Here is a 23,168-nt window from a genome sequence, read left to right as displayed (position 1 = left end):
TTCTTAGCCACTGAGTCCATCCCTCTCCCTGGCCACTGTTTGAGGCTGAACCAGACCGTTCGCAACCTTGGCGTCCTGAAATGAGCTTCCGACCACATATCTGCTCCATTACCAAGTCTGGCTACTTCCACCTCCGTAACATTGTCCGTCTCCACTCCTGCCTCAGCTCATCCGCTGCTGAAACCCTCATCCATGCCTTTGTTACCTCTAGACTTGACTACTCCAATGCACTCCTGGCCGGCCTCCCACCATCCACCCTCCATAAACTTGAGCTTATCCAAAACTCTGCTGCCTGTATCCTAACTTGCACCAAGTTCCGTTCACCCATCATCCCCGTGCTCACTGACCTACATTGGCTCCCAGTCCGTCAACGTCTCGATTTTAAAATTCACATCCTGGTTTTCAGATCCTTCCATGGCCTCGCCCCTTCATATCTCTGTGACCTTGTCCAGTCCTCTGAGATCTCTACGCTCCTCCATTTCTGGCCTCTTCCGCATCCCCATTTTAATCGCTCCACCATTGGCAGCCGTGCCCTCAGCTGCCTAGGTCCTAAGCTTTGGAATTCCCTCCCTAAACCTCTCCACCTCTCTACCTCTCTCTCCTCCTTTAAGATGTCCCAATATCTTCTTATGTGGTACAGTGTCAAATTTTGTTTGATAACGCTCCTGTGAAACACCTTGGGACGTTTTACTACATTAAAGGCACTATATAAATGCAAATTGTTGTTGTTGTAGATGGCGCCATCACTATATTCAGCCAGTATTCAGTAGACCAGTGCATCACAGAGGTAACAGATACCATTTTTAGACATGAATCTGTGTACGTAAGTTCAAGTCCAGCTTGAGATCAGAGCCAATGTTTTGAGACATGTGGCATTCCTATGCTACAAGGCACCATTGGTTGAACTCATATAACTATTCATGAACGTATAAGTAGTGCTTTTGCTTTTATTATCAAAAGGGGCTACTGCCTAATTAATATGTGATCACAGTAGAGCTATGCAAGTTAATACAGTATGTTTTCCAGGGAGTGTTCATGATGCACACGTCTTAATGCAATCATGTGTTCCCAAACTTAGCAAGGTTGAAAACAGTTTGCGAGGTTGGCTCATGGAAGACCAGGATTATATGCTGCAAATGTGGCTTATGACGCTTGTACGGAAGCCTCTATCCTTTCAAATAAAGCTGTACATTGATGCATATTCATGAGGCAGAAATATAATGGAGTCGACATTTTGGCTTTTAAAGCAATGATTCCAATGTTTGATCCATTTGAGGTGCTTTACAATACTCCTCAGGAAGAGTTGGTAGAATAATTGTGGCATGTTCTATGTTGCAAAACATTGCGCAAGGATGCTTATAATGTGAATCAGCATTAAGCCAGGATTCTGGAAAAGAATGAGGGTGAAAATCAAGCATCTGCGGCCAGCACTTGAAATGGGGCAAATGTCTTGGGCCATCATTGAGGCTCGGTACAGTTTCCTTACAGTGATCATAAGGACAGAATTCAATGTCAAATATCTTGTCTTAAATTAACCAGTACACTATCATACAAAAGTCTTTTTGTTTTGCATGATAATTTCAATTTTGGGTTAATAAAAAAAATTATGGCAATCTTTGTACGTATTCAATGTGATGTATTGCTATGCTGTTTTCTTGTGCCAGGCATAATAACATGCTGTAATTTCTCTCTCAAGCACTATTCCTAAGTAGCACCCTCATGGAAGGGGCGGTTATGGAGCCTTACAATTAGGCCTTTTGTGAAGCATCTTATAATTATGAAGGCCGGCTGTATCTAATAGTCGGTCCTATTCTGGTTGCGAGGCCCTACTTGCTTTCAGTGTCTTTTGTATCGCCTGCCCAGAGGCAACTGCTACCAAGAGACTGGCAGTGACTTGCCAATTCCTGTTCTTTTGCACTCTGTTGGAGGCCAGGTCCTGAAGGTGTATACTGATCTCTCTGAGTAGAGATCCTTGCATTGCTGCCAACTCTTTAAATCCACTCCTGATGGTTGTCCCAATTCCAAGCAGGTCGAAGTCAGCCTTAAAGATGGCTTGGACTTGTCAGCCTCAGCATTATCAGCATTCCCTAGAGATGTCCCAACTGTGCTCACCACCTGCAAGCCTGAGATCTCCTATGCTAATGCGTCTGAGGATGTTGCAGCACCATGACAGTTTGCAGAGCGAGAACCATTGCTCCAAAACAATGCATAATTTGGTAGTAAAATTTGCAATGGTACTCAACATCTTGCATCATGCCCTGCAGTGGTACTAGTGATGAGTTTAGCCATTTATATTCATGAAGTATCTACTGTTTCATAGCTAATCTGTGAATTGAGCCTGCAGGACCACAACTCAGCAACAGTCTGAGCCTGTAAATTTGACCCTTGCTTATCTACTATCTGTGACTCAATCAATTAAGCAAAGGGTAGGGGGATGTTGGTTTCAAGTGGCAAGTGGCTGTGAATACTGGGACCAGCTGTCTCATTAGCAAGGATTGCGATTCTTATTTTCAAGTATCTTCCACACATTGTTGATTCGAGCTTTATGAATGACTTCAGGATTGGTTTTGTATTGAGTCAATGATTTAATAACTGAGATGTTCTTCATGGAGATGTAGTGCTATCTATTTGTACATATAGAATGTTATAGTGAATAATGATTGAAGCCCATGCCTTACCTTTAACTTCAACTGCTTCACAGGTCCTTTTGTGGACAAGGCGCGATCAGTCTTAGACATGATCTCCACCACTCTGCTTCAAATGGAGGAAGAACTGAATGAACTGGATAGGGAAGCAGGAGATGGTGACTGTGGCATTACACACGTCAGGGCAGCACAGGGTCAGTTACTGAAAGAAGGCAACTCTGGGAATTTGGGAATAAATGTTGATTAAAAGTTAGCAGTACTAATTGGATGATTTGGGAATGAGTGACTGAAACATCAACAACCTGCATCTTCAACTAAATTTAAACCACACCAAATCACTGACCGGTCTCAATCCCTTCCTCAGGGAGATATCTGTACACTGATTGGTGTCTCTCAGTGACTCATTTAGAAAGATCTCTGTACAGGAACATCTTTCAGTCCCTCCCTCAGAGATACAATAAGGTAAATCCAGTGATCTGGATTGAATCAATCCCATGAACATTGTAAAGCACAGAATTTTTTTAAATTGCTAAGAGAATGAGAAATGGCAATTAAATCCATTCCATTTAAAGAGTGCCTACAGCCTGCACTTTGGACTGTTTAATCTACAGGCTACTTCCTTTTCTTATAATAGTTCTTTGATCCCATTTTCCACACAATATTTAATCATCTCTGTCCTTATACCCTAAATTCTATTCCCAAACATGTATTCATCCAGCTCTTTTTCCATAGTTTTTTTTTCCTTTTGCTGAGCACAGTTCTACAGGAGTTGGGTAGGCTTCAGTACGTTATCCGAGCAACCACTGTTTATATGTGAGTGCAAGACAGTAAGTACTGGAAACTTATTCAACCTGTGGGGTGTCACACCTCTCAAATTCTATCCTCAGCCAACATCCATGCACACACACACACTTTCTAGCAGGAATCACTGGATAGTGATCAGGAGCAGGAACCTTGACTGATTACTTTTGTCTGCCCAGCCAGTTGCAATGTTGCCACTGAGTTTAGCTTGCTGAGCACAGAACAGGAATGGAAGTTGCGACCTCCCTTTTCTGTGTGGTTCGGTATATTGGGTGGTACATTTACCAACTGAAAATTTCTGATCAATGCAACAATGTATCTTACTAATACTATAGTACAACGTACCATTTCTTACACATTCACTTAATTGCCCAGCTCTCCTCCCAATGTAATCTGTTGGAGAATGGAAGTAATTTTACAAACTTGTGCTCCTGGCATGGAGCTTTGCCCGCTAGGAGCTCATAGCGATTATTCGGACAGAGAGATCAGCGGGCCACGCAGGATTTTTCATCCATTACTTCGAATGGATTACTCTAGAATTCCCAATGTGCAATTCTAGCAGGCAAAGCTCCATGCCAGTAATGCGAATCATTAAATTTATCATTTATAAGTCGACCAAGATTCTGCTGCAGCACTGGTCAGAACTCAATTGGAATACCGTGTGCTATTTTTGTTGCCACACTTCTAAAGGGACAGACAAACATTGGAAGGATACTGAAAAGAGCAAAAGAGTGATCTCAATTGTAAATGGGATCAGCTATGAGGAAAAATTAGAGAGAAGGAGTGGTAAATATCAGTGTTATAGTGAGGGGCATAAGGTATGTCAGAGAGTGCTAAAATGAGGATGTGGAGTGTGTCTAACCATGTTACAGTGAGGGTTGTAGCATATATCTGTTTTACATTAAGGAGTTGGGGTCTTGTTCGTAAAACTTCCTGATATGAGAATCTTACTTTTTCATTCTCAGCCATTAAGAACTTGTTGATGTCTAATGCAGTTCCTGGTAATGGTCATCAGCTCCTTTTGTGCCTAGGCAGGGTGGTGCGAGACCATATGGGTGGGACATCAGGAGCGGTAAGTCTAAATGATGATTCTGTTTCGAACCAGCATATCGAGCAAATTGACATGAAAAGTGAAGTAGCAAAGAATGACCCAATGGTTGGGCTAAAAGAGCCACAATAGACATTCATTTTATTTGCTTGCAGGCAGTCAGTAACTCAGGTAGCTCAGGCAAGCTTTTGGTAGTTCAAGATATGTAATGCTGAAAAATGTATTCAGTTCCCCTGCATATTCTAAACTACAAACACACGGTACTACACTCTTCTTCCTCCTGCAGCCTCATTGTGTTGAAATCATCATATTGTCTGCTACTGCACCATATTCCTTTAGCGGAACTCAAAACTGGACTGCCTGGTCTCCCTCAGTGTTCCGTCCCTCCTACAATCTATAGGCTTTTAAATATTAACCGTAGTGTAATCTAACCACTACTTCCTTATTTACTTCATCTCTTGCTTTACACTTTTGAACTTTGGTTTGTTAATTTGGCTCAGTTGACATTGTTGCCTGAGTCAAAGGGGTCAAACCCCACTTCAAGACTTCAGCACATGATCCAGGCTGAGACTCCAGCACCCCTCTGAGAGGAGTACTGCATTGTCAGAGATTTTTGTTATTTATTTTTCCTCAGCATATGTGTGACAATGAATCGCTACAATCCTTGTTCTGATGGTGTTTCCTTGATGGCCTTAGGTAAAGAATTCCAGGATTTTGATCTAGTGACAGTGAAGGAACAGTGTTATGTATATATCCAAGTCAGCATGACATGTGACTTGCAGGGGAGCTTGGATGTGATGGTATTCCCATTATTTTGCTACCCTTGTCTTTCTTAGAGATCAAGGGTCTGGGAGGTGCCAAGTTAGATTTGTCCTGTTTTTTGTGGATAGGACATGCCTTCATAATTTTCCACATTGTCAGGGACATCACATTGTCGTAGCTGCAGTGGAACAGTCAGATGAGATGTTAAATCAAGGCCCTGACTACCTGTGCAGGTGGATGTGAAAGGTTTCATGGCACTATTTGAAGAAGACAGAAAGTTCACCCAGTGTCCTGGCCAGTATTCTTCCCTCTCAACCTTCACTACCAGAACATATTAACTGGTCATTCATCTCACTGCTGTTTGTCCGTCCTACTGTTGCATTTGTCTATGTAACTGCACTTTGAAGTAATTCATATGGAGTGCATCGGGATGCTCCTGAGCAACATGGTACGGTGCTATATTAATGCAAGTGTTTTTCTCTTGGTCTCCTGCACCATAGATCCTGGCTCTTCATTTCAATTTCCAGAAAAATCCAGAACTTTGAAACACAAATAACTGCATGCCATGGTGTCAACAATATCACTGATTGAGAAGTGACACAGTGGGACACAACACTGATGTGGCATCATATTGTGCCAGGGTATCAAACATGAGATTCTCCACACGCCAATTCCCATTCTTGACTATTGTCCCAAACTCTTACTCACTTGGAGAGAAAAATTATAGTCTGACTTGGGCTGCTGTTGTTCTCTTTCTCATAGCTGAGACAGGCACACCATCGTCAGAGGCCTGGAGCAGCCTGGCTACTTGAAACTCTCCGGTAGGCGAGTCAACAGGGGCCCTTGAAATGATGGGGCGGGGGAAAGCTTTTGTACTTTCTTTTAATATAGAAAAACATAATCTATTGAGGATTTTTTAAACCACATGAAAATGAGCTTTGCAGGAACTTCCATCAATGAACATTGGTCAAAGATACCTCTGTGATCTCAGCTCATTTCAGCTCCAGCTGATGGAGGAAACATTTCCACTCAGCTGGAATGGTCCTATGTAAGTGAGATTGGCACCCAATGTCAACATTGCTTAACACCAGCTAGGGAATTTGAATTCTCTTTTATTGACCATTCTGGTTCCCTGACTCTTTGCCCCAACCCCCTGCTGATTATAGCTGGTGCTCTTTTCCCTCTCCCCCCCCCCCCCGCCCCCCGCCAATTTAACCTGGCAGTACTCCTGTCCCTTCCAGTTAAAGCTGATGCTCTTCCCTAACCGTACCTCCCAAGTTCAATCAGGAGCTCTTTTCCTGTCCCTCCAGTTAATTATGGAACTCTTCTTTCTCCTGTCTCATTCTCCCCCTCACACAGTGCTGCTAATGACGTTACTCCCTTACCTGTCTGTACTGACCTCTTGGGCTCTGCCTCCTGTTGCTGCTTCAAGTGATGGGAATTCTTAATATTGCAGGAGTGACAAGATTGGGATGGGGGGAGTGAAGGGGAATAAAGTTCGTGCTGATTTTCATCCTCAGACAAGCAGATGGTGTTCCCTAAATGCTGACTCTCCGCATCAAATATGGATGTTTGACATGTACGCAAGCTCTGAAAAGGCAAACTTATGATCTGGGAATGGGCAGGCAGCTCCTTGGTTGATCTCTAGGCATAGGAAGGCATCTCTCTGGCTGAACTGTTTGGAGCGGGCAAGCCATCCTCTGCTGGCTGAACTCCCAGCTGGAAGCAAGCCTCCCTCCAGTTGAACAATCAGGAGCAGGCAGGCCTCCTGACAGTTAAACTCCGGGCACTTAATAGATTTGTGGCTGATCTCCAAGCTTGGGCAAGCCTCCCCTTGGCTGATGTAGTCAAGCCTTCTGCTGGATGAACCCTTGAAGTGGGCAGGATTGCCTCTGGTTGAACTTCCCAGTGTGGACAAGTGAGGATTTTCTCCAATATGCATTAAATGTAAATGGATAATACTGCTGATTGAGCACTACAAAGGGAATTGGACAGATTTTCCATTCAGTTGAAGAACTGGGGCCAGGATAAGGTGCTAATGATTAAATTGGTTCTTGGAACTAAGTCCTGGATATTGACCCTGAATATTCCTTTATCATGAATCTTGAAAATTAACATTATTTGATGAGTTGGTATTAATTTCACATCAATAGGAGGGTCATTCCACTCCACTCAGTGAGAATGAGTTGAGATATTACTGTTTCTCTATTCTGATATTGTTCAACAGTTTGGAACAGTCCATCTATAATGAGATGCCCTTTCTATTGTAGCTGTACAGTATTTCCTTGACTGCAGCAGCACAAAATCTGAAAGATAACAACAATCCCTCTGCCTGGGCAGCGGCATTGGATGCTGGGATTGAAGCATTGAAAAGGTCAGTATGTGTACAGTCTGACATTGTGATAGGTTAAAAGGGTTCAAAACAAATAAATACCCAGGGATATGTGGTATTTATCCCAAAGTATATGAAGGGTGACTAAGGAGAACATTTGTGAGGCATTGATGGTCATTATGAAGGAGTGATCTTTGACCTCAACTCCACTTTCCCACCCTATCCCCATATCCCTTGATCCCCTGATCCACTTAGTGTCCAGAAATCTATCGATCTCAGTTTTGAATATACTCAACGACTGATCATCCACAGCCCTTTGGGGTGGAGAATTCCAAAGATTCACAACCCTCTGAGTGAAGAAATTTTTCCTCAACTCAGTCCTAAATGGCCAATCCCTTATTTTGAGACTATGACCCCTAGTTCTAGACTTTCCTGCCATGGGAAACAGCCACTCAGCATCTACCCTGTCAAGTCCTCTAAGAATCTTATATGTTTCAATAAGATCACCTCTCATTCTTCTAAACTCTAGAGAATATAGACCCATTCTATTCAGTCGCCCCTCATAGGACAACCCTCTCATCCCAGGAATCAATTTAGTGAACCTTTGTTGCACACCCTCTAAGGCAAGTATATCCATCCTTAAGTAAGGAGATCCTTAGCACACAGTGCTCCAGGTCTGGTCTCACCAAAGCCCTACACAATTGCAGCTAAACCACCTTACTTTTATACTCCAACCCCCTTGCAATAAAGGCTAACATACCATTTGCTTTCCTAATTGCTTGCTGTATCTGCATGTTAGCTTTCTGTGATTCGTGAACAAGAACACCCAAATCCCTCCGAATGCCAACATTTACTAGTCTCTCACCTTTTAAAAAAAATTTCTGCTTTTTTATTCTTCCTACCAAAAGTGGATAATTTCACATTTCCCCACATGACATTCCGTTTGCCACCTTCTCGCCCACTCACTTAACCTGTCGATATCCCTTTGCAGCCCCTTTGTTTCCTCCTCACAGCTTACTTTCCCACCTAGCCTTGTATCATCAGCAAACTTGGATACATTACATTCGGTCCCCTCATCTAAGTAATTAATATAGATTGTAAATAGCTGGGGAAAGTACTGAATGGGGTGACCCAGGAATGGGTATTGGGACCACTATTGTTTTTAATTTAATCATTACTTAGATTCAGAAATTCAATGCAAATTAGTTAAATTTGCAGATAATGCCAATCCAAGAGAAGCAATAGATTCTGATAAAGCAGTGCAGAAAATACAAAGTCGGACAAAATATGTATATGGGCAGAAGATTGGCAGATAAAATATAATATGGACAAGTGTAAAGTACTGCACATAGTCACAGTAAAAGAGACGGTAGTAGAGAAATTGGATAGGACAAAAATAGATAAAGAATAGATACTTAAAAGGTTGGCAATGCTCAAAGTAGAAAAGTCCTCCTTAGATATGGGAGTGGTGCCAGAGGGCTGGAGGATTGCAAATGTTACACCCCTGTTCAAGAAAGGGGCGAGGGATAAACCTGACAACTACAGGCCAATCAGCCCATCGTAGGTGGTGGGGAAACTTTTGGAGACATTAATCTAGGACAAAATTAATTGGCACTTGAAAAAATATGGGTTAATAAATGAAAGCCAGCATGGATTTGTCAAAGGCGAATTGTGTTTGACTAACTTGATTGAGTTCTTTGATGAAGTAACGGAGAAGGTTGATGAGGGTAATGCTGTTAATGTTGTGGATGTGGACTTTCAAATGGCTTTTGATAAAGTACCACATAATAGACTTGTTAGCAAAATTGAAGCCTATGGGATTAATAGGGCAGCGGCTGCGTGGATGTGAAATTGGCTAAGGGACAGAAAGCAGAGAGTGTAGTGAACGGTTGTTTTTCATACTGGAGGGAAGTGTGCAGTGGTGTCCCCCAGGGGTCAGTGTTGGGACCACTGCTCTTTTTGACATGTATTAATGATCTGGATTTGGGTAGACAGGGCATAATTTCAAAGATTGCCGATGACACGATACTCAGAAATGTAGTAAACAGTGAGGAAGATAATAACAGACTTCAGGAGGACATAGACAGACTGGTGAAATGGGCAAACACATGGGAGATGAAATTTAATGTAGAGAAATGTGAAGTGATTCATTTTGATAGGAAGAATGAGGAGAGGCAATATAAAGTAAATGGTACAATTTTAAAGGGGGTGCAGGACCAGAGAGACCTGGGGGTGTACGTACACAAGCCTTTGATGGTGGCAGGACAAGGTTAAAAGGCTGCTTAAAAAGGCATATGGGATTCTTGTGTACTATTTACAAGATGCACAGCAGCAACTCTTCAAGGCTTCTTCGGCAGCATCTCCCAAATCTGCGACCTCCACCATCCAGAAGGACAAGGGCAGCAGGTGCATGGGAACACCAACACCTCTAAGCTTCCCTCCAAGTCACACAGCATCCTGTCTTGGACATATATTGCCATTCCTTCATCGTCATTGGGTCAAAATCCTGGCACTCCCCACCTAACAGCAGTGTGGGAGCACCTTCACCACACGGACTGCAATGGTTCACGAAGAAGGCTCACCATCACCTTCTCAAGGAATGGTCAATAAATGATGGCCTTGCCAGCGGCGCACAGATCCCAAGAATTAATCAAAAAAATATATTTTTATTTTGAGAAGGACATTTCATGGTTATAGTGATATTAATAGATCTGTTTGAGAGAGTATGGAGATCTTGGGTAGAGGATTGGGGGATTAAGGTTCTCATGTATGGACTGTGGAAGGAGCAGGTCTCCTTATGTTCTTATGTCATGTTGATTACTTTTCATGTCTCTCCAGTCGTCTTTAAAATCTTCTTGTCAAGGATGAAGAAGTGCCAGGGTTAAGGATCTCCTTCGGGCTGAGAAGAAATTGGAGTGGGAGGGGGAGGATCCAGTTGTTGTGGTCCACGTAGGTACCAATGACATAGGTAGGACGAAGAAAAAGGTTCTGCTGAGAGAGTTTGAGCAGCCAGGAACTAAATTAAAAAGCAGAACCACATAGGTAATAATCTCTGGATTATTACCTGAGCCACGAGCAAATTGGCATAGGGTAAATAAGATCAGAGAGATGAATGCGTGGCTCAAAAATTGGTGTGGGAGAAGTGGATTTTGATTCCTGGGGCACTGGCACCAGCATTAGGGAAAGAGAGAGTTGTTCCGTTGGGACAGACTACACACGGAACCATGCTGGGACCAGAGTTCTAGCAAATCGAATAACTAGGGAGGTAGCTAGGGCTTTAAACTAAGGGGGGGCGGGGAGGGTCCTGGTGGAGAGAAATCTAGAATGCTAAAGAGAAAAGACAAAGAAGCAGTGCAGGAAAGTGATTGGGGTAAGGATAACCAGATTGTGTCAAGAAGGGACAGAGCGTACAAACAAAAGAGTGCACTAACAAATAGGGTCCGGGTAAGAAAAAATGGTAATAAGACAAATAGGGCCATAGTACAAAAAAATGTTAAGATGTCTAAAAATGTTAAACAGACAAATCTAAAGGCACTGTATCTGAATGCACGAAGCATTCGTAATAAGGTAGACGAATTAACAGCACAAATAGATATCAACAGATATGATATAATTGCAATTACAGAGACATGGCTGCAGGGTGACCAAGGCTGGGAGATGAATATCCAAGGGTATTCAATATTTAGGAAGGACAGGCAAAAAGGAAAAGGAGGTGAGGTGGCATTGTTAGTAAAGGATGAAATCAGAGCAATAGTGAGAAAGGATATTGGCTCAGAAAATCAAGATGTAGAATCAGTCTGGGTGGAGTTAAGAACCACTAAGGGGCAGAAAACACTGGTGGGAGTTGTCCATATGCCTCCAAACAGTAGTGGTAATGTAGGGGATGGCATCAAACAGGAATTTAGAGACGCATGTAACAAGCGTACTGCAGTAATCCTGGGTGACTTTAATCTACGTATAGACTGGCCAAACCAAATTAGCAATAATACTGTAGAGGATGAATCCCTGGAGTGTGTACGAGACACTTTTTTAGACCAGTACGTTGAGGAGCCAACCAGGGAACAGGCTAGCCTAGATTGCGTATAGTGCAATGAGAAAGGGTTAATTAATAATCTTGTTGTTCGGGGTCCTTTAGGGAAGAGTAACCATAACATGATAGAATTCTTCATTAAGATGGAACGTGAAGTAGTCCAATCTGAAACTAGGGTCCTAAATCTAAACAAAGGAAACGATGAAGATATGAGGAGTGAGTTGGCTATGATAGATTGGGAAGCTTCATTAAAAGGCATGACGGTGGATAGGCAATGGCTAACATTGAAGGAACGAATGCATCAATTGCAACAATTATACATTCCTTTCTGGCGCAAAAACACAAAAGGAAAAGCGGCCCAACCGTGGCTAATAAAAGAAATTAAGGAAAGCATTAGATCCAAAGAGGAGTCATATAAAGTTGCTAGAAAAAGTAGCAAGCCTGAGGATTGGGAGCAGTTTAGAATTCAGCAAAAAAGGACAAAGAGATTGATTAAGAGGAGAAAAATAGAGTATGAGAGTAAACTTGCAAGGAACATAAAAGTGGACTGTAAAAGCTTCTACAAGTATGTAAAAAGAAAAAGATTAGTGAAGACAAATGTAGGCCCCTTACAGTCAGAAACGGGAGAATTTATAATGGGGAACAAGGAAATGGCAGAGCAATCAAAGAAATACTTTGGTTCTGTCTTCATGGAAGAGGACACAAATAACTTCTCAGAAATGCTAGGGAACCAAGGGACTAGTGAGAAGGAGGAATTAAAGGAAATTAATATTAGTAAAAAAATAGTGCTGGAGAAATTAATGGGACTGAAAGCCGATAAATCCCCAGGGCCTGATAATCTGGATCCCAGAGTACTAAAAGAGGTAGACATGAAAATAGTGGATGCATTGCTTGTCATCGTCCAAAATTCTATAGATTATGGAACAGTTCCTGCAGATTGGAGGGTGGCAAATGTAACCCCACTATTTAAAGAAGGAGGGAGAGAGAAAACAGGGAACTATAGACCGGTTAGCCTAACATCAGTAGTAGGGAAAATGCTAGAGTCTATTATAAAGGATGTGATAACAGGACACTTAGAAAATATCAATGGGATTAGACAAAATCAACATGGATTTATGAAAGGGAAATCATGTTTGACAAACCTACTGGAGTATTTTGAGGATGTAACTGGTAGAATAGAAAAGGGAGAACCAGTGGATGTGGTTTATTTGGATTTTCAGAAGGCCTTTGATAAAGTCCCACATAAGAGATTACTGTGCAAAATTAAAGCACATGGGATTGGTGGTAGTATACTGGAATGGATTGAAAATTGGTTGACAGACAAGAAACAGAGAGTAGGAATAAATGGGTCTTTTTTTGGGGTGGCAGGCAGTGACTAGTGGGGTACCACAGGGATCAGTGTTTGGGCCCCAGCTATTCACAGTCTATATCAGTGATTTGGATGAGGGAACCAAATGTAATATTTCCAAGTTTGCTGATGACACAAAACTAGGTGGGATCGTGGGTTGTGAGGAGGATGCAAAGAGGCTCCAAGGCGATTTAGACAAGTTGAGTGAGTGGGCAAATACATGGCAGATGCAGTATAATGTGGATAAATGTGAAGTTATCCACTTAGGAAGGAAAAACAGAGAGGCAGTGTATTATTTAAATGGTGATAGATTGGGAAATGTTGATATACAAAGGGACCTGGGTGTCCTTGTACACAAGTCACTGAAAGCAAACATGCAGGTGCAGCAAGCAATTAGGAAGGCAAATGGTATGTTGGCCTTCATTGCAAGAGGATTTGAGTACAAGAGCAAGAATGTCTTACTGCGGTTATACAGGGCCTTGGTGAGACCACACCTGGGGTATTGTGTGCAGTTTTGGTCTCCTTACCTAAGAAAGGATATACTTGCCATAGAGGGAGTGCAGCGAAGGTTCACCAGACTGATTCCTGGGATGGCAGGACTGTCGTATGAGGAGAGATTGGATCAACTAGGCCTGTATTCACTCGAGTTTAGAAGAATGAGAGGGGTTCTCATTGAAACATCGAAAATTCTGACAGGGCTAGACAGACTGGATGCAAGGAGGATGTTTCCCCTGGCTGGGGGGTCCAGAACGAGGGGTCACACACTCAAGATACATGGTAGGACATTTAGGACTAAGATGAGGAGAAATTTCTTCACTCAGAGGCTGGTGAACCTGTGGAATTCTCTACCACAGGATGCTGTGGAGGCCAAGTCACTGAATAAATTTAAGAAGGAGCCAGATAGATTTCTAGACACAAAAGGCATCAAGGGGTATGGGGAGAGAGCGGGAATATGTTATTGAGTTTGAGGATCAGCCATGATCATATTGAATGGCGAGTAGGCTCAAAGGGCCGAATGGCCTACTCCTGCTCCTATTTTTCATGTTCCTATGAAATTCAAGGGGCCTCCGTGTAAAACATGTTGCATTGAGTCCAAGAGCATATTTTACTGCAACAATTTGATTTCTCGACAAAAGTTACGTCCCCATTGTCCTGAACAGAGGTAGGTGAGTCCCACACCAAGAGTCATTATGACAGGGTAGGCTGATATCTGTCCCAGAACTCAAACTCCAGAATTCTCCAAACACCGCCTGATGCCAGACCTCTACAAACTCTGATACTAGAATTCTCCAAACTCCTTCTGACCCCGGGACTATGATCCACAGGACTCTCCAACCTCTGCCTGACCCACAGGACACTTTACAGAACTCTCCAAGCTATGTCTGATCCCAGAACTCTACCTGATTCCAAGGAAGGAATTTTAACCGCCAAGAACGGGTGGCTCGGGGGTGGGTAGGTAGTTAAAATAATTGATTTTATGAGCGCGACCACAACCCAACTTACCCCTCCAACAATGTCCAACTTCTCACCACCCCTCCCCACCCCCAAAGATCCCGACCTCTCCTTGACCCCCTCCATCCAAACTCCGACTTAGCTTCCAACCGTTCCCCTGCTGCTTCCCCACCTGAAAGGAAGCCAGCTTGTCAATCAGGCTGGCTCTCAGGTGGGAAGCCGATTGAAAAATTTTAAAACGGATCCTAGCATTAAATTCAGTAGGATCTGCAGGAAACACTTACTTCCGGGTTTCCGGTCTGCAAAGAGCTTAATTCCAGAGGTGAGGTGAGAGTGACTGCCCTTGACCTCAAGGCAGCATTTGACCGAGTGCGGCACCAAGGAGCCCTAGTAAAATTGATGTCAATGGGAATCAGGGGGAAAACTTTCCAGTGGCTGGAGTCATACCTAGCACAAAGGAAGATGGTAGTGGTTGTTGCAGGCCAATCATCTCAGGCCCAAGACATTGCTGCAAGAGTTCCTCAGGGCAGTGTCCTCGACCCAACCATCTTCAGCTGCTTCATCAATGACCTTCCCTCCATCATAAGGTCAGAAATGGGGATGTTCGCTGATGATTGCACTGTGTTCAGTTCCATTCGCAACCCCTCACATAATGAAGCAGTCCGTGCCCGCATGCAGCAAGACCTGGACAACATCCAGGCTTGGGCTGATAAGTGGCAAGTAACATTCGCGCCAGACAAGTGCCAGGCAATGACCATCTCCAACAAGAGAGAGTCCAACCACCTCCCCATGACATTCAACGGCATTACCATCGCTGAATCCCCCACCATCAACGTCCTGGGGGTCACCATTGACTAGAAACTTAACTGGACCAGCCACATAAATACTGTGGCTTCGAGAGCAGGTCAGAGGCTGGGTATTCTGCAGCGAGTGACTCACCTCCTGACTTCCCAAAGCCTTTCCACCATGTACAATGCACAAGTCAGGAGTGTGATGGAATACTCTCCACTTGCCTGGATGAGTGCAGCTCCAACAACACTCAAGAAGCTCAACACCATCCAGGACAAAGCAGCCCGCTTGATTGGCACCCCATCCACCACCCTAAACATTCACTCCCTTCACCACCTGCGCACAGCGGCTGCAGTGTGTACCATCCACAGGATGCACTGCAGCAACTCGCCAAGGCTCCTTCGACAGCACCTCCCAAACCCGCGACCTCTACCACCTAGAAGGACAAGAGCAGCAAGCACATGGGAACACCACCACCTGCACCTCCAAGTCACACATAATCCTGACTTGGAAATATATCTCCATTCCTTCATCATAGCTGGGTCAAAATCCTGGAGCTCCCTTCCTAACAGCACTGTGGGAGAACCTTCATCACACGGACTGCAGCGGTTCAAGAAGGCGGCTCACCAGCACGTTCTCGAGGGCAATTAGGGATGGGCAATAAATGCTGACCTCGCCAGCGACGCCCACATCTCATGAACGTATTAAAACATAAACCCCCCCCGCTCTCTTCCCAGCTCCCAGTTAATATCCAGGCCCAAGACTTTCGATGCCGCGACTCTCCAAACACCGCCTGATCATACTTCTATCATACTTTCTTGCAGTGATAAATATTATTGCAGAGGTCTGCTTGGATTTCAACATTTTCTCACTTCTCTTTTCATTGCAGAGTGCTAATGTGACTGGTGCTTGCAGACAATTGTTTCATTTTTTATTTCTCATTGCACAGGTATGGAGGTGCAGAGCCAGGTGACAGAACCATGGTGAGTCCTGCCTCTTGTACTTGAGCAGTTTCAGTTACAGATAAATGCTGAGGGAAATGGATATTACAGATACTAGAAGGATATTTAATCAAGACATTAGCTGCTTTTACAGCGGTCTTGGAAGGATCTTATGCCAGTACCCCAGTGGCTCAGTTGCTAGATGTACTACCCACTGCAGTACTGAGCCATACTGACCAGGAAGGTCCCAAGTTCAGTACCAGTTTTGATCCCTAACATGCAAGGGTGATAGGGGTGTTTGCTCTGTTGGCGCAGCTCTCTTCCCTTGGACCATGTTTCTGTCTTTTGAACTATTTTCCATACAATATTACTGAAGCTTCACATACTGCTACTTGCAGCTGCAAACTCTCCCCTCAGACAGTGGTTCCCTGCCCCTTTTGTGCAGAAATTCAAACCGAGTTCACTATGATATGATCTCCAATACAACTGAACCTGCGGTGAGGATTTATTTTATTAAAGGGGCAGTGAGACTTTTTAATACTTGGGGAGGGAGCAGAAATTTACATCACAATGGGAAATGTGGTTTCACCGTGGATGATGATGTCACACTATGTATTTTAAAGTCACACCTCAATTTTAAAATTCTCATCCTGGTGTTCAAATTCCTCTTTGGCCTCACCCCTCCCTAACTGTGACCTCCACCAGCCCTACAAGAATTCAGCGTTCCTCCAACTTTGGCCTGCAGTGCATCCCCCACTCCCTTTGCCCCACCATTCCTTCAGCTGTGTGGGCCCTAGGCTCTGGAATTCCCTCCCTAAACCTCTCCATTTCTCTTCCTTTAAGACCTTCCTTCAAATCTAGCTCTTTAACCAAGCTTTTAGCCACCCATCCTAATGTCTCCTTTTATGGCTCAGTCAATTTTTGTCTGATTACCTGTGAACTACCTACGTTAAAAGCGCTATATAAACGCAAGTGGTTTTATGTTCTTCTTAAATTAAAATATGTCATTTTAAACTATTTGGATGAGATCCCAGTTATAGACAGGGGCTGCTTCTGGGTTCAGGATTGGTTTTAATTAAGCTTTATTTTCTAGACATTTCTCCAAGGAAGGGGTAGGTCATACTAATCCTTAGATAGTAGGCTGCACAGTAACATAATTGTATTGCATGGATCCCAATTTTGTGTCTTCTGTCCTAGCTTGACTCATTATGTGCTGCTGCGGATGAGCTACGCAAGATGACAGATGAAAATGGCAATGAACTGCAGGTGCTGGCTGAGGCTGTGCGGGTAAGGAACAACCTGAGCTCTAGTGAATACCTGAGTTAGGGAGGCAAACGTCAACTAGAGTTCCTGCTTTTGATCCCTATCCAGTGACCCGCTGGAGCGTGTGTGCAAGGATGTCAGGTGAGGACAGGATTGGTCTTGGCATTGATGCTCTTCATATTTGACTAGCCTGCTGACACTCACTGCCTGGGGTAACATAAAAGGAATGATTACTTGAACCAAATACCTGAGGAAGACTGCTACCATTAGACCTGTAGTCCAACAAAAATCAGCAGCTTCAGAAGAAGAGAGGAGAAGACAGTTACAGAGCGTGCACTTTTTCTCTCTCTCTCCAATGAACCACTACCTGATTAATATTCATGGCATCATAGAATGGTTTCGGCATAGAAGGAGGCCATTCGACCCATCGAGCCTGCGCCGGCTCTCTGCAAGAGCAATCCAGCTAGTCCCAGTCCCCCACTTTTTCCCCGTAGCCCTGCAAATTTCTCTCCTTCAGGTACCTATCTAATTCCTTTTTGATAGCTACAATTGACCCTGCTTCCACCACCCTTTCAGGCAGTGCATTCCAGATCCTAACCACTCGCTGTGTAAAAAAGATTTTCCTCATGTCGCCTTTGGTTCTTTTGCCAATCACCTTAAACCTGGGTCCTCTGGTTCGTATCTAGACTTACCTTAACCCTCTCTTCTTTAAAGGCCACCCATTGTTCAATTACAGTTTTGCCTGCCAATCTTTGAATCCAATTTCGTCGGGCCAGATCCATTCTCAATCCACTAAAAGTGGCCCTCTTCCAAGTATTTAAAAACATTTTTTTTTTATTCGTTCACGGGATGTGGGCGTCGCTGGCGAGGCCGGCATTTATTGCCCATCCCTAATTGCCCTTGAGAAGGTGGTGGTGAGCCGCCTTCTTGAACCGCTGCAGTCCGTGTGGTGACGGTTCTCCCACAGTGCTGTTAGGAAGGGAGTTCCAGGATTTTGACCCAGCGACAATGAAGGAACGGCGATATATTTCCAAGTCGGGATGGTGTGTGACTTGGAGGGGAACGTGCAGGTGGTGTTGTTCCCATGCGCCTGCTGCTCTTGTCCTTCTAGGTGGTCGAGGTCGCGGGTTTGGGAGGTGCTGTCGAAGAAGCCTTGGCGAGTTGCTGCAGTGCATCCTGTGGATAGTGCACACTGCAGCCACAGTGCGCCGGTGGTGAAGCGAGTGAATGTTTAGGGTGGTGGATGGGGTGCCAATCAAGCGGGCTGCTTTATCTTGGATGGTGTCGAGCTTCTTGAGTGTTGCTGGAGCTGCACTCATCCAGGCAAGTGGAGAGTATTCCATCACACTCCTGACTTGTGCCTTGTAGATGGTGGAAAGGCTTTGGGGAGTCAGGAGGTGAGTCACTCGCCGCAGAATACCCAGCCTCTGACCTGCTCTCGTAGCCACAGTATTTATATGGCTGGTCCAGTTAAGTTTCTGGTCAATGGTGACCCCCAGGATGTTGATGGTGGGGGATTCGGCGATGGTAATGCCGTTGAATGTCAAGGGGAGGTGGTTAGACTCTCTCTTGTTGGAGATGGTCATTGCCTGGCACTTATCTGGCGCGAATGTTACTTGCCACTTATGAGCCCAAGCCTAGATGTTGTCCAGGTCTTGCTGCATGCAGGCTCGGACTGCTTCATTATCTGAGGGGTTGCGAATGGAACTTACTCTAGGTTGCTCTGTGTCTTTTTCCGTAGCTAATCTAAACCTTATGATACTATGATCACTGTTCCCTAAATGTTCCCCTGCTGACACTTGCTCCTCTTGACCCACCTCATTCCCCAGAACCAGATCCAGCAATGCCTCCTTCCTCATTGGGCCGGGATCATACTGATCAAGAAAGTTTTCCTGAACACACTTCAGAAATTCCTCCCCCTCTTTGCCCTTTACACTATTACTATCCCAGTCTATATTAGGGTAGTTGAAGTCCCCCATTATCACTACTCTATAGTTCTTGTACCTCTCTGTAATTTCTCTGCAAATTTGCTCCTCTATATCCTTCCCACTGGTTGGTGGCCTATAGAATACACCTAGTAATGTAATGGCACCTCTCTTGTTTCTTAACTCTAACTGAATAGATTCTATCCTTTACCCCTCAAGGACATCCTCCCCCTCCAGCACTGTAATATTCTCCTTAATCAATACTGCCACCCCCTCTCCTTTCTTTCCTTCCCTATTTTTCCTGAACGCCTTGTATCCAGGGATATTTAGTACCCAATCCTGCCCCTTTTTGAGCCAGATCTCCGTTATTGCCAAGACATCATATTCCCATCTAATTGCACCTGCAGTTCAATAACCTTATTTACCATGCTTCATGCTTTTAATATTGTACTGTTTCTTAGTCTAGTGCTATCTGTCTCTCCCAATCTTTTGTGCACCTTGTTTCTCCTTTCTAATGCTGCATCCTGGTGTCCATCCCCCTGCCAAATTCGTTTAAACCCTTCCCCATAGCACTAGCGAACCTCCCCGCAAGGACATTGGTCCCAGCTCTGTTGAAGTGCCACCCGTCCGGCTTGTGCAGGTCCCACCTCCCCCAGAACTGGTCCTAATGCCCCAGGAATCTAAAGCCCTCCTTCCTACACTATCCCTCCAGACGTGCATTCATCTGCTCTATCCTCCTATTTCTAGGAGGATAGAGCGTGGCACCGGGAGCAATCCTGAGATTACTACCCTTGAGGTCCTGTTTTTTAATCTTTTTCCTAGCTCCCTAAAATCTGCCTGCAGGACCTCATCCCTCTTTCTACCTATGTCGCTGGTACCGATGTGGGCCATGACCTCTGGCTGTTCACCCTCCCCTTTCAGAATGTTCTGCAGCCGCTCAGTGACATCCTTGACCCTGGCACCAGGCAGGCAACATATCATCCTAGAGTCACTTCTGTGGCAGCAGAAATGCCTGACTGATTCCCTAACTATTAAATCTCCTATCACTATTGCTTTCCTGACCTTCCTCCTCCCCCTCACTGTACAGTTGAGCCACCCGTGGTGCCGTGGACTTGGCTCAACTCAACTGTACATTACCATTACAATTCATTGACAAGGGATTAATATTCATGAATACCCAACACATGCACTGGAAGAACACAATAGCGGATTTCATCCAGTAACTTTCTTTAATATTCAGAATTTTTTGGCTTTGCTTCATGCTAAAATAATAGCTGTAAACAATTTTACAACACCAAGTTATAGTCCAGCAATTTTATTTTAAATTCACAAGCTTTCGGAGGCTACCTCCTTCGTCAGGTGAACGATCGAAGGAGGTAGCCTCCGAAAGCTTGTGAATTTAAAATAAAATTGGTGGACTATAACTTGGTGTTGTAAAATTGTTTACAATTGTCAACCCCAGTCCATCACCGGCATCTCCACATCAAAAATAATAGCTGACATGATGATCCCTGATGTACATATGTCTGCCTCCTGGTTAATTATTGCTTTAATGCAAGCGGCTGGATCATAAACGAACACAGCACATGATGTGTGGGATGCAAGATTTGCTGAGTGTGGTATGATGCAGGCTATGTTACACTGATCTCAGGACCAGGATGAGCAGCATAGGTGGTGTCTGCTTTGTGGATTGAGGACTGTTGTCTTTTCATCTCCTGTCTTTGTTTCCAGAAAGCTGAAGCAGCCGCAGAAGCCACCAAGGACATGATAGCAAAGGCAGGACGGGCAAGTTACATCTCTTCAGCTCAGCTCACCCGACCTGACCCGGGCGCTGTTGCCTGTGCTGCCATTTTGAAGGCGATCTTGACAGCTCTTGAACAACCTGAGCCTGCCGCAGAACAGCCTGAGCCCACCGCAGAACAGCCTGAGCCCGCCGCAGAACAGCCTGAGCCCGCCGCAGAACAGCCTGAGCCCGCCGCAGAACAGCCTGAGCCCGCCGCAGAACAGCCTGAGCCCGCCGCAGAACAGCCTGAGCCCGCCGCAGAACAGCCAGAGCCCGCCGCAGAACAGCCAGAGCCCGCCGCAGAACAGCCAGAGCTTGCCGCAGAACAGCCAGAGCTTGCCGCAGAACAGCCAGAGCCCGCCGCAGAACAGCCAGAGCCCGCCGCAGAACAGCCAGAGCCCGCCGCAGAACAGCCAGAGCCCGCCGCAGAACAGCCAGAGCCCGCCGCAGAACAGCCAGAGCCCGCCGCAGAACAGCCAGAGCCCGCCGCAGAACAGCCTGAGCCCGCCGCAGAACAGCCTGAGCCCGCCGCAGAACAGCCTGAGCCCGCCCCCGAACAGCCTGAGCCCGCCCCCGAACAGCCTGAGCCCGCCCCCGAACAGCCTGAGCCCGCCCCCGAACAGCCTGAGCCCGCCCCCGAACAGTCTGAGCCCGCCCCCGAACAGCCTGAGCCCGCCCCCGAACAGCCTGAGCCCGCCGCAGAACAGCCTGAGCCCGCCCCCGAACAGCCTGAGCCCGCCCCCGAACAGCCTGAGCCCGCCCCCGAACAGCCTGAGCCCGCCGCAGAACAGCCTGAGCCCGCCCCCGAACAGCCTGAGCCTACTGCAGAACAGCAGGAGTGAGGAGCTGCTTGGGAAAGGGAAGTCTGTCTTTGTGTTGTATGTGTATGTTTTCTGCTTGAGCTCTGTAGTTCCAAAGACCCCCTATTGTTGGCAGTGAATGTGTTGCAGGTGCTTGGAAAACGTTTGAAATTGCCCCATTGGTACCATTACATTACATCAGTGCGTTCATTCATTGGTTTATTTTCCTGTAATTCACCAATACCCACTGTGCACCCCATACCCTATTCATCCTCGCCATGCACCCTATCCTCGCTATTACCCACTGTGCACCATGCATGCACTGATGCCGACTGTACACCCTATACCCACTGATTCTCCTGTGTGACTGATCAGTACTCTGTGCACCGTATGCTGACTGATAATAACTGTGCACCACTCTCGTTGATACCCACTGTGCACCCTATACATAACACGTCCATTGTATACCCTGCACCCACTGATACCCAATATGCACCTGACACCTACTGTTACTCACCGTGAACTGTACAGTCACTGATCCCTAATGTGCATCATACATCCCCCCCCCGCTCCGTACCCACATTCACCCTTTATCAACCAGTACCCTCCAGCCAACCTGAAAATTGATAACCAGCCCCAAAAGCTGCATTTGTAATAGAATTTGGCAAATGGAGGCTCCTATCACTCCGAGCATTTGGATTCTTGATTGTGCTATATTTGATTGTGGGATAACTACATCAGCACTGGCCAACCTCCATTCATCTGTTACTCCGATTTCAGACATCTTCGCCCCAAAAGACTGAGTCCAACTAGCCATCATATGAAAGCTGATGCAGAAGGCAAGTGGGAGGTCAAAGCTAAGGGGAGCTCGGGAGGTGGAGGTGCAGGCTAATATTGATACACATATCAGAACAAAGGACTGCAGAGATTTTGTAACCAATGATCAACTGTGAGTTCATTATCAGTGGTATAACTCATACTCAATAAAGATCGAAATGGTCAGTGTTTAATCTTTTTGTTGATTTAAAGCAGCAGTTCCTATCTACACTATTATTTCTGAAAGGGACACTAAAGGACAGGAGTTTCCTCAGGTACATCCTTTGATTAATTCTTTAAAAATATACTTTAAAATGTTTTAAATATATATAATCAGATGGAAACTGGACTCCTGGTGGACCTGACGTCCTCTGAGTGTCTGAAACTGATTTTAGAAACTTGACCTCTTACTAAGGTTGACTTATTAGCAGCC

The 23,168-nt window shown here is 45.1% G+C and overlaps 1 protein-coding gene across 2 annotated transcripts in view; it reads left to right on the top strand.

The window, feature by feature from the left end:
• tkfc (triokinase/FMN cyclase) overlaps positions 1 to 22,919 on the top strand; it is an 88,502-nt gene extending 65,583 nt beyond the window's left edge. For both annotated transcript variants that reach the window (XM_067993728.1, XM_067993727.1), the window contains 6 exons: positions 2,702 to 2,839; positions 4,412 to 4,518; positions 7,527 to 7,630; positions 16,157 to 16,190; positions 17,346 to 17,435; positions 21,068 to 22,919. In XM_067993728.1, the coding sequence (XP_067849829.1) occupies positions 2,702 to 2,839; positions 4,412 to 4,518; positions 7,527 to 7,630; positions 16,157 to 16,190; positions 17,346 to 17,435; positions 21,068 to 21,961 (1,367 nt within the window). In that variant the 3' untranslated portion in view covers positions 21,962 to 22,919. The remainder of the gene's footprint in view (positions 1 to 2,701; positions 2,840 to 4,411; positions 4,519 to 7,526; positions 7,631 to 16,156; positions 16,191 to 17,345; positions 17,436 to 21,067) is intronic.
• Positions 22,920 to 23,168: the final 249 nt, after the last annotated feature.

This window comes from Heptranchias perlo, chromosome 12, assembly GCF_035084215.1.
Source record: "Heptranchias perlo isolate sHepPer1 chromosome 12, sHepPer1.hap1, whole genome shotgun sequence".
In the NCBI taxonomy this organism is placed as follows: Eukaryota; Metazoa; Chordata; class Chondrichthyes; order Hexanchiformes; family Hexanchidae; genus Heptranchias; species Heptranchias perlo.
The sequence above is the reverse complement of the archived record's forward strand: the minus strand, read 5'-3'. Positions and strand labels throughout refer to the sequence as shown.